General features: G+C 47.6%; 1 protein-coding gene across 4 annotated transcripts in view; it reads right to left on the bottom strand.

Moving 5' to 3' along the window:
- The window catches only part of LOC128352551 (phosphofurin acidic cluster sorting protein 2-like), a 224966-nt gene that overhangs the window by 29431 nt on the left and 183052 nt on the right, over positions 1-12483 (bottom strand). For all 4 annotated transcript variants that reach the window (XM_053313240.1, XM_053313248.1, XM_053313258.1 and 1 more), the window contains exons 8-9: positions 11476-11535; positions 2895-3046 (exon numbers count right to left, since the gene is read on the bottom strand). In XM_053313240.1, coding sequence (XP_053169215.1) covers positions 2895-3046; positions 11476-11535 — 212 coding nt within the window. The remainder of the gene's footprint in view (positions 1-2894; positions 3047-11475; positions 11536-12483) is intronic.

Genomic DNA, 12483 nt, shown 5'->3' on the forward strand with positions numbered 1-12483 from the left:
GACGATACTGAGCCAGGCGGGCCAAGGCTCTGACTCCAGGAGATGGCAGCTTCCTCAGTGAAGACGTAGGAGGGACGGCCTCGATCACCCCCTCCGTATTTTCTATCACATTGAAGCTACCATTCTGAGCAGTATGAATGCAACTTCAGAGTTAGGAAGAGGAAACGTGAGGGAGGAGTCATGTTCCCGAGTATTCAGGAAAAGGCATGCCAACTGCCTCAAATATGGGCTGGCAATGCCCCCTGCCCCCCAAAGATAGGGATATTTGGGTGAATGGATTCCTGGCTCAGGGCAGTTCCTAGGACCCCTTAAAGCAGTGCTCTTCCTGCAAGGCCCAGGGGCCAGCGGTGGCCCCCACCAAACCTAAGTGCAGTTTCCTTGACTAATTGGTTTATTGGGCCTGTTCAGCCAATTGCACAGACCCCCAGGCACCATTCTCACTAGGCAGAGCTCTGCTTTCCCCAGCACTGGTGGGGCTCCTTTAAGGGAAATGAGGCCCTCTTGAGTCCTTGTGCCATCTTGGAGTGCTGGGAAGTGTAGCCCTTCCCAGTACTTGCCTCTCAGAGCTCTTAAGAGAGGGCTCCATCTCTCTTAAAGGGCCCTCCCAGCACTGAGGAAAGGGCAGTACCGTGCAGAGGTCAGCACTCACATTGAGGGTCCCCCCTCTCTTTGAAAGAATTATTAACCAAACGGGAGCTGGTTGAAAAGTGGTGAGGATCACGGCCTTAAAGGCACATTGTCTAGGATCTATACAGAGAATTCAGGAGGCTTGTAAACAGCCATTCTCTTCGTTATCTGAGCTGCATAAGAATTGCCCCCAAGGGATCAGGCAGAGAAGCCTATCTAAACTGGAAAAGGGTGGCTCTTTTCTTCTTTCAAGCCATCAATGAGCTGCAAACGTCACGCGGGGCATGTGACGCAGGCCAAGCTCATACCTTTTGGGGATTATTGGCAAGGTTCAAGAACGAACCATCACGCCCCAGGGCAATTTTCATGGCCCAATAAGATGCACCCCACTGCTCTGCCATCATCAGTGCACCAAGTTTAGTTTACAGGAGGACGTCCCCAGCAGCTCCTCCAAACTACGGATCTCTAATGCCCAGGAGGGTCCACAAAGCCCTCCGCTGAGCTTCAGCAGCACCTCATCTAGCATTCGATGCCTAGAGATAGGCAGGTAGAAGCACATTAAGAAGACGAGAGGAGCTCGGCTGGGGCAGACCAACGGCCCATCTATTACAGCATCTGGTTTTACGCAGCGGCCAACCAGGAAGTCCAAAAGGAAAGCTCGAAGGCAATGCTGCCCACACAGCAACCGGCATTTGGAGATGTAATGCCCCTGAACATAGAAGTTCCATTTAGTTACTGGGGCAAACAGCCACTGATACACCAGTCTTCCATCAGTTTTCTAATCCCCCTTTAAAACATATCTTACTTACTGACCATCATCCTGTAGCAGCAAATTCCATACATCCGGGGTTCTCAAACATGAGTCCCCAAACACTGTTGGACTACAACTCCCATCATGCCCAGCCAGGATGGCCAGCCATCTCCAACTCCCATCAGGCCCAGCCACGATGGCCAGCCATTGTGGCTAGGGATGATGGGAACTGTAGTCCAGCAACATCGGGGGAACCCACATTTGAGGACCACTGCCATACACTGATTATGAACCAGTGTTTTCTTTTGCTGCCCATCCTGAATCTACTGCCAATTTCATCAGGTGACTCTAGTTCTAGTACGATGAGAGAGTAGGAGATGATTTCAACTGCACTTTCTCCACACATGTGTAATTGTATAAATTTGTATCAGGCCATGCCAGCCCCCACCAGTTGTCTTTGTTTCTATAAGTCCCACTTCCACCTTCTCTCGTAGGGAAAAGGCTCCAGCCCTTTCATTCATTTTTGGATACTTTCCCTGCACCTTCTTCCAGCTCTAGAATACCCTTTCTGAGATGAGGATCCACATGCTCAGGAGGGACGCAGAATGAAGTATACAGACACAGAAACACACACTTCCTGTATCTCTCCTACGGCCCAAAGGCGCGTCATTGTCCCAAATGCTACCAGAGTAAGAAGACTCCCCATAGGAGAAAAAGCCAACTGGAACGTGGCTGGCCCCAAATGAGGAAACGGTATCTCTCTCTAGCAGGCTGTGGCCCAGGATCGCTCCCTCCTTCCCTCCCATTTTCTTTCTGCCCCTCCTCTGCATGCAAGAGGGCCAGTTCTGGACAGACGAGGAAGCAACACCCTCTCGCAACCTATGTAGTCGCCATGAGCTGGTCTGCTGCTCCATCAATCCCTGCTGGTCTGTTGCAGCTTATAAAGGCCTCTCTATCAGCCTGTCAAATCCAAGGTCAGCCTCAAGTTATCAGCATCTATCACGGAGCTGCTTTATGGCCCCAAGCCTCCCTTTCCCCAGCAAATGAATCAAAACGCAGAAGCCGTGTCTCATAAGTCACTGACTCACACCCTGGTATCAGGGTGCCAAAGAACCGAGCTACGCCAGGGGAAAGGAAACACAAATCCCTGTTTCTAGGACAGAGACTGAGTGGGGAATGGCCTTACCTTTGGGGAAACGAGGTGGTGGCCTTTGGTGCACAAGGGCAGCCCTAGACATATAAAATCAAGTTCTTTTGTAGAGATGTGAAGAACGTTCTGAGCTCAGAATGTTCTCACTCGAAACGGGCCGTTATGAGCGTTCCGTTCCGATACAGAAAACCCATCGAGCTGGTTGTTTGAAGGACGTTCTGTTTCTGAATGGACGTTCTGTTTCTGAATGGAACATTCGCAACGGCCCGTTTCGAGTGAGAACGTTCTGCGCATCCCTATTCTTCTGCTGCCGTGGCCCACCAAGCCAGAAGTGGCCGGGCCTGCATTCCTCCTGCCAGCTCTTACCTCAGCGTAGGCTTAGGAGTGCTGTGGACGCTTTCGTTATCCTCTATTTCAGGGCCGCTGTCACTGTTGTTGCATTCCTCAAGGCTATCGTAAAGTAGGCCCAGGTCCTCTTCTACTTCTTGGGTCTGATCCACTGGGTCCGAATCCAAAACCTGCAGAACGCAAACCAAAGAAAAACCAAAGAGAACAGCCATCATCCAGAGCGATGCTTCATTCTTTGAAGAGACAAACTAGCCACACAGAAAACATGGCTGAAACATCACGCTACCCAGCAAATGGTCCATGTGGCAGGAGGAGGGAATTCCTGGGAGATGCTGCTGCCATTTATGATGTCAAAGCCCTTTTATGGAGATAGAGAGGAGTCAGAAGTGGGATACATTTCACCCGAAGAGGAGCCTTCTGTCTGCACCACTCAAATTGGCCACAGCAGCAGAACTCAAGTTTGCAACTGACAGATTTTGCAACAAGAACAAAGTTCAAAACAAAATGATCCACACAAGAAGACTGGCAGCTCTGGGTACTAGGGATGTGCATGAACCTGTTCGGAGGTCCTTTTACGGGCATCCAAACAGGTTAGAACACTGCCAGGTTCGACGGTTCAACGCCGGTGGGGTATGTGTGTCTGCCTTTAAGGGTGGGGGAGGGTGTACTTACCTCCCCCCTCCGTGTTTCCCACGCCTGCACTCGGTTTCCTAAAAGTCTGTCAGCGTACTTCCCTGCTGCCCTGTTGCCTTCTTTACTGCAAGTAACCACAAGTACTCAATGTGCCTGCACGTCATGCTCGTGTACATCACGCTCATCGGGTGGGTGTGCGCGCTGTGTGCAGGCGTGTTTGAGTACTTCCAGTAAAGGGGGCAATGGGGCAGCAGGGAGGTATGCTGCCGCCCCAACAGACTTTTAGGAAACTGAGAGCTGGCGGGGGAAACACGGCCTGGTGTGTGTGTAAGTGCACCCTCCCCCGCTCTCGAAGTTATCCCCCACCCGGCTTCAAACCGGCCGCTGCCGGTTCTGTGCACATCCCTACCAAGTACAGCAACTTCCTGCAGAGGCACACATAAACAAACTTCTACTTTCCTCCCCAGCAAAGGAGAGCTCCTCATAAAAACTGAAGGTTGTTTCCCTGCTAAGCAAGTTTTTTGTCCTCCCTTCAGAACCATCTCTCCTTTACCTCTCTAAGGCAGAATTGTGCCATGTCAGAATTAGTCCTTCCAAAGAGAGTTTTCCTTATCAAGCTTTTGGGGAGAGCTGGATGTAGCATGACATATTTTTTGTTGAAATCAAACAAATGAGTGTGCACAAATCCTGTACTCAAAAGTGCATTCTCTGTGCAAGCAGAGAACAGAGAATCATTTTAGCCCAATAGCAAAGGCTCTGCGTTTAGACCAACTTTGGCCCTCTAGCTGCTGTTGGACTACAACTCCCATCACTCCTAAACAGTGTTCCCTCTAAGGCATGCGCATGCCCATGTGCTCACATGTTTTTTGATGTCCGCTCAGTTAATTTTAGTTCCCATTCAGGTTTAATCAGGAAGATTCCAGGAATCATCCCATGAAACTGAAGGTTGGGAAATTTAGGACCGACAAGTGGAAGTATTTTTTCACACAGCGCATAATCTATGGAATTCCTTGCCATGGGATGTGGTGATGGCCACCAGGTTGGATGGCTTTAAAAGGTGCTTAGACAGATTCATGGTGGACAGGTCCGTCACTGGCTACTAGTCTGGTGGCTGTGGGCCACCTCCAGCCTCAGAGGCACGATGCCTCTCAATACCAGTTGCAGGGGAGCCACAGCAGGAGAGAGGGCGTGCACATACCTCTTGCCTGTAGGCTCCCCAGAGGCATCTGGTGGGCCACTGTGTGAAACAGGATGCTGGACTAGGTGGGCCTTGGGCCTGATCCAGCAGAGCTGTTCTTATGATCCCACTTTGAATGCATGTGCACACACATTGCCTTGATACTGCCTCTCAGAACAAAACTCATTCCACATGCAGATGAAAAAAATTCGAGCGAACACTGCCCCTAACCACAGTGGCCTATAGCCAGAGGTGATGGGAGTTGTAGTTCGACAACAGCTAGAGGGCCAAAGATGGGCTGCTTGGATTCAGACCAAAGTTCCAATGCCAAAGTCAACGTTCGATCTGTAAAAACAGTGGGCCTAAATCACAGGGTTGTTTTGTGGACCAAGCCACTAAGATGTGTTCCATGAAACAATTCACAAGGCTTATGTGTGGACGACTGGTGTGTCAGTTTATAGTGTGTAGTATCGATATGCATGCAGTGCAGCAAAAGCAAGAGAGACTTCTGCCGGCCAAGAACTCTGCTGATGCAAGCCTTTTGCTCCCAGAAACATTCCTTTGCCAACTTCAGTCAGCATGGCTTGACCTGGGTTCACCCTGCTGAAGAAATGCACTAGGATTATTGCTTCATGTCCTTGCTGAGATAGAGTGGATCTGGATCGATCTCACTCACAGGGGAAATGGCCAAAGCTCAGCCCTTGAAGTTTTGGGTTGAATCCTCAGCACCTTTGACTAAAGGGAATCTCAGGAATGGTGCCTGCCCAAAACTCCTTTAAGCCGGTATTGAAACCCCTCTGGTCAGATGACCTCTCGCACCCCCATATTTAGATTAGCTGTAATCAGTAGTGGGCAGGGCTCCAGTCCAAAGAATACACTGCATTCTTTGGTTCATGTTCCTCACAAGGATATCGTACTAACAATAAAGATGGATAGAGAAAAAGCTTCTATAAAAATACTACTTTACTTCTATACCTTCGAGTACAGCATATATATGCCTTGTAGCATGGGCAAAGCATAAGGCATCACAACACAGCACTGATCACACAGGGCTTCACATGAAAGCATTTCAAAGAGCACAGTTCAAAGAGCACTGTACTTACTTACAAACTGCAAAGTAAGCAAGAGTCAAGTGGGGAAGCCCGAAGGGAACCTGAATCCAGATTTGGATCTTCTTTTTTAACTTAAAATTTCTCATGGCTCTACGAAACCATAACTTAGTTAAACACATCAGCATTTCCATTTCCTCTTAATACAAAACTTGTCGCATACAAGTTTGTTTGTTGGTGTTGCTTTGATCTATTGTTACTTTGACTCAAATTTATTATTAACCTTTTCCAGGCATCCACATATCCACTTGCCAGCTCGCCAGTGGCGAGTGCCCTCAGCCCTCTAGCAAGTGGGACACCCAGCACCACACAGATCTCCTCCCCAGAGGTCTCGTTTCCCCTGCCATTTTTGAGAAGGTAAGAAACAGCAGGGACCACTTTTGAGCCACAGGAGAGGGCTCTCACTGTTTCTTACCTTCTTCATATCCCAGTACAAACGAGAGAAGACCAGCTTCTCTCCTAAGCCCTCTGCCGGTGTACTAGAAAGGATTTGGGGGAAGAGAGAGGTGGGTGGCAAGTACAAATAATGGCTGTCTAGAGAGCTAAGCCTACATGTGTGGACCCCTGCCCTTTTCATGTGGGTCTAAATCCCCTCACTAATCCTTTTGTTTGAGAAACACAGGGCACTAGTTTAGATAGCTAACCTCCTTAAACATCTCCTGAAGAACAACGGGTTCACTTAAACATCCTCGAAAAAAACTGAATTTCAGGGACAAGTAAGAAGGTCATCATCTCTAGGCCTAGCTGAATCAAATGGAGTAAGAAAAGATGGAGTGATGTCTATGGTATCACACTGATCATACAAATCAGTAGGCCCCTTACCAAATATAGTGGGACAGGCCCAGCCATTATATACAAATGCCTCCTCGATTCATGGCCTATGTGGCAACTCCAGGCTGGTTTTATATTTTATATTTTATATTATAAAATTTATATTTTATTGTAAACCACCCAGAGACATGAGTTTTGGATGGTATACAAATAGTTTGTTTGTTTATTTATTTATTTATTTGATTTCTATACCGCCCTTCCAAAAATGGCTCAGGGTGGTTTACACAGAGAAATAACAAACAAATAAGATGGATCCCTGTCCCCAAAGGGCTCACAATCGAAAAAGAAACATAAGACAGACACCAGCAACAGTCACTGGAGGTACTGTGCTGGGGGTGGATAGGGCCAGTTACTCTCCCCCTGCTAAATAAAGAGAATCACCACGTTAAAAGGTGCCTGTTTGCCAAGTTAAAGGGGTTAAAGAAATAAATACGTACATACACACACATACACATCACCTCATTTCTCTGCATTTGATGACTGGCAGAAGAGTGTGTGAACAGACTCCACTGTACTTGAGGGGATATGAAAGCTTTATCTGTGGTAGCCCATTCACACATGCAAGTTGTTACTTGACACTGCAGTCAGCAAGTGCGCATGAATCTGGAATATGAAAAGATTTTTCAATCTCTCAAACTGATTATCTTTGAAATAACTGAGTTTTGCTTCTGGGGACAAAATAAAGAAATAGCTGAGGGCCTAGTTGAAGTTTATTGATCTAGTAATCTCCTTGGCATTCCTTATATCTTGAAACTACATCTGTCATAACTGTTAAGAACAACCAACTGTGCTATCAAATGAAATGTCAGCAATAGTGGCCCCAAAGCCTGAAATCAGAAGAAGCCTCAAGCACAAACAAGCTGAGCACCCAGCACTAAAGCTAATTCTTAACGCACCACACTGATGCTAATTATAACAGAAGTAGAACACCACAACCCCAGACTCAAACAACAACAAACTACTACTACTACTACTACTACTACTAATTCGATTTCTATACCGCCCTTCCAAAAAATGGCTCAGGGAAATAATAAATAAATAAGATGGATCCCTGTTCCAAAAGGGCTCACAATCTAAAAAGAAACATAAGATAGATACCAGCAACAGTCACTGGAGGTGCAGTGCTGGGGGTGGAGAGGGCCAGTTACTCTCCCCCTGCTAAATAAAGAGAATCACCACGTTAAAGGGTGCCTCTTTGCCCAGTTAGCAGGGGTAAGTAGTTAGCACTACTATACTGCTTTTCAACGAGTTCCCAAAGTGGTTCACACAGACGGAGGAGGAGGAGGAGGTTCCCTGCCCCTAGAGAGCTCACAATCTAAAAAAGCAAAGTTTAATTATGACCTGAAGCCAGCAAAAAGACCATGACCAAAAGGATAATAAATAAAAGGCAATGCACTGGCCACAGGGAGGTGTCTGGCAGGAAACACAATTTTTGGTCTAGAAAAGAAGGCGGTGAACAGCATGTTAAATGCCATTTTCAGATTTTACTGATGAGCAAAGCTTGTGAATGCTAAACGAGGACAGGGAAATGATAATAGGAGGGCCTAGCAAGATTTAAAAAACAAAAACAAGACAGACAGATACGAAACCACCACCAGGACACTGCAAGAGTGGGAGGAAGGAGAAGAGCGAAGTCCCTTCTCATACATGAAGGTGGGAGGGTCAGGGAGACGTCTGACTCCCTGGCCCTGGTGAAAATTCCATCTGTACCTTGACTACAGCCACCTAATGGCACAGCGGGGAAATGGCTTGACCAGCAAGCCAGAAGTTGCCAGTTTGAATCCCCGCTCATATGTTTCCCAGACTATCAGGCAGCAGTGATATAGGAAGGTGCTGAAAGGCATCATCTCATACTGTGCAGGAGGAAGCAATGGTAAACCCCTCCTGTATTCCACCAAAGACAACCACAGGGCTCTGTGGGTGCCAGGAGTCGAAACCGACTCAACGGAACACTTTACCTTTACCTTGAATACACATGTGTGGGCGTGTGAAACAGGTTCACACCCAGACAAGACCACCGGCTCACCTAGTCCCACTCCATCTCCTGTGAGTGGCAGTGCCTCTCCCAGGCCTCAGGCAGGAGCCTTCTGCAGAGTCAGCGAGAACTCCAATAAACACACAAGGAAACAACACCAATGCTGGAAAAAGGCCTGGGAGCTTTTTTCCAACTGCTGGTGCTGGAGGCTGCCCCTGGGACTTGGCATAAGCAAAGTGTGTGCTCTGTCCCTGAGTTAGGATCCCTCCCCAGTACAGGAAGCCATACAGATGAGTTGTTGGCATGAGGTACAGCGCTGGGAACTAACTTTGTAGGAGAGCTAACCAGACACCCAGCATTTTGTCTCACCTCCCAAGGAAAACAAGGACATCTATCAGCACAAAGTCCACACCCTAACCCTGAAGACAGAGTGCTAGCTGCCCAAGAGACACTGCAGGGACTGACAGAACCATCGTCTGGCACACTGAGGCACAGGGGTGTGAGGAGGTCCAGAAGAGATAGATATGCCTTTCTTAAAAAAATAAAATAAAATAATAAAGTAATGCTTTACACAGAAAATTATATGGCACACCCATGCTGGGGAAAGTGCACAAATAGTTGGCTCATAGCAGAAAGGTCGGTGACAAGTGGAGGAGAACTTGGCTCAAAATTGACAGGACACAGCACAGAGCCCATTTGAAGGTTTATGCGGAGGCGATGCGTGCAGCAAAAAACCAATTCTGGTCTGAGCGCATTGCTTCTGCAGGTTCGCGTTCAGCAGAGTTGTCCTGGGTTGTGAGGAGTTTGATTCAGGCTCCTTCCATTTCGAACCAGTCCTCGGAGACTATGTTCTGCTGCGATCCTTTGAATGGTTTCTTCGCGGACAAAATCTCTTGTATTCAGGCCAACTTGGACTCCACTGTTTTTGCAGAGTCTATTAAGGTGGTGTCCAACAATCCTTCTTGCAGTGATAGAGTGGATCAGTTTCAGTCTGTGATGCCTGAGGTCATAGACAAGCTGCTTGGGATGGTGCGGCCTACCACTTGTTCCCTGGATCCTTGCCCAACTTGGCTGTTTCTATCTAGCAGAGAAATTGTTGGAGATGGCCTAGTTAATATCATTAACTCTTCGCTGAGGGAGGGTAGGATGCCTCCTTGTTTGAAGGAGGCAATGATTAGACCACTTCTAAAGAAAAGGATTAAAAGGATCGCAGCAGAACATAGTCTTCGGGGACTGGTTCGAAATGGAAGGAGCCTGAATCAAACTCCTCACAACCCGGGACAACTCTGCTGAATGCGAACCTGCAGAAGCAATGCGCTCAGACCAGAACTGTTTTTTCCTTAGATCCCTCAGTGATGGATAGTTATATGCCGGTCTCCAGTCTCCCATGGTTGGGCAAGGTGATTGAGAGAGTGGTGGCTAACCAGCTCCAGGTGGTTTGGGAGGAAACCGATTATCTAGACCCATTTCAAACTGGCTTTAGAGTGGGCTATGGGGTTGGGTCTGCCTTGGTCGGCCTGATGGATGACCTTTACCAGGGAATTGACAGAGGGAGTGTGACTCTGTTGGTTCTTTTTGATCTCTTGGCGGTGTTCGATACCATCGACCATGGTATCCTTCTGGATCGCCTGGGGGAGTTGGGGACAGGAGGCACTGCTTTGCAGTGGTTCCGCTCCTATCTCTCAGGCAGATACCAGATGGTGGAGCTTGGTGACAGTTGCTCTTTGAAATGGGATCTATCATATAGAGTCCTTCAGGGCTCCATTCTGTCACCAATGCTTTTTAACATCTACATGAAACTGCTGGGTGAGGTCATCAGGAGATTTGGTGCAGGGTGTTATCAGTATGCTGATGACACCCAAATCGATTTCTCCTTATCATCATCATGATGATGAAATGGCATTCATTCCCTAAATGCCTGCCTACGGGCAGTAATGGGCTGGATGAGGGATAACAAATTGAAGCTGAATTCAAGCAAGACGAAGGTGCTCATTGTGGGGGGTCGGAATTTGAGGGATGAGTTACACTCCCCCAGAAGAACAGATATGCAGCTTGGGAGTGCTCTTGGATCCAGGCCTCACCCCGGAGGCTATGGCCAGGAGAGCTTTCCATCAACTTTGGCTGATTCGACAGCTGTGTCCTTTCCTGGAAGAGGATGACCTCAAAACAGTGGTGCATCAGCAACCTCCAGGCTTGACTATTGCAATGCACTCTACATGGGGCTGCCTTTGTACGTAGTTTGGAAACTTCAGTTGTTTCAAAATGTGGCAGGCAGACTGGTCTCTGAGGCAACCTGGAGAGACCATATTATGCCTGTTTTAAAACAGTTGCACTGGCTGCCGATATGTTTCCAGGCAAAATACAAAGTGTTCGTTATTACCTTTAAAGCCCTGAATAGCTTGGGTCCAGATTATCCTAGAGAGTGCCTTCTTCTGTATGATCCCCATCTCACGTTGAAGTCATCTAGAGAGGTCTGTCTCCAGTTACCACCAGTACGTCTGGGGGCGACATGGAACCGGGCCTTTTCTGTAGCTGCTCCTGGCCTATGGAATGCACTCCCGGCAGATATCCATAATTTAGGCTCTTTGTTGGCCTTTAAGAGAGCCCTAAAGACTTACTTGTTTGGCCTGGCCTTCCAAGGTTTTAAAATTGTTTTGAATTGGTTTTGAATGGTTCTGAATTGGTTTTAAATGGTTTTTATATTGTTTTAAGCTGTGTGTTTTAAATGATGCTTGTTTTTATGTTTTAAACTTCTTGTGCACCGCCCAGAGCCTTTGGATGGGGCGGTCTAGAAATTTAATTGATTGATTAATTGATTGATACCCAAGCCAGACCAGCTACACAGCTGACAGGGACAGACAAACAATTTCTTACCTCATCAGTCACTTTAAACCTCTTCAGCAAGGCAACAAATTTCTGCTTGAAGTTTGGTTGCTAGAAAAAAAGGGAAGGGAGGGGAAACAATTCAGTGAGATTGCCTGGAGATCTACCAGCTCCCACCTGCCCCTGTTAATAAATATATGCAGTGATAGACTTGCTTCCTGATACATGTTTCTGAGAGGCACTTAGTGTTGCCTGTAGAAGGGATTCCCAGCATCCTCAGCTGCAATGGCCTTTGGCTGGCAAGTATGGGAGTTGAGGGCAACAACATCTGGCATTTCCTGTTACAGGGAACACTGCCAAGAACTAACTTGCAGACTAGCAAAAAAACAAAAAACAAAAAGCCCTCAGCGAAGGGTCTTTTCAAAAGCAAACACTTCCTACACAAAAATGGCTTCTTGGGTGTGGACTGCAATGTCTCCTGGCCCTCCACGTTCAGAAACGGTTACCTATTTTTCAATTTTGCAAGTAATTTGCTTCCTGGCACTACTGAGCAACAAAACGAGACCTAGCCCTGTCCTCTAACCTTCTCTGAAAAGCCAGGGACAGATGATGGTGCCCCCACCCTCTACCACTTAATAGATATTAAATGCCAGCAGTGCTCTGGGCACTGAAACGGAACTAGAAGCAGCAGGGTCTTTACCCAGAGGACTCCACAGGGCTAGCGGGCAGAGCTGGGAGGAGGGATGCTAAAGCCACTCATCATCCCAAGCCCGACAGAGCTGCCACTCCTCTGACAAGCCACCCTTTCAATCATGGTTCAAGGCACGTCAACACAGCAGATGACTGTGTGCTCTGAGAGTTAACAACAAAAACAACAACAAAGGATATTTATATTTAACCTGTGTTGTTTTTCAACAAAGGTCCCCAAAGCGGTTTACAAAGAGAAATAAAAACCAATAAAGATGGATCCCTGTCCCCAAAGGGCTGACAGCCACCAGCAACAGCCACTGGAGGGATGCTGTTCTGGGACTGGATAGGGCCAGCTGCTCTCCCCCTGCT

This window comes from Hemicordylus capensis, chromosome 1 (assembly GCF_027244095.1).
Source record: "Hemicordylus capensis ecotype Gifberg chromosome 1, rHemCap1.1.pri, whole genome shotgun sequence".
NCBI classification, from domain to species: domain Eukaryota; kingdom Metazoa; phylum Chordata; class Lepidosauria; order Squamata; family Cordylidae; genus Hemicordylus; species Hemicordylus capensis.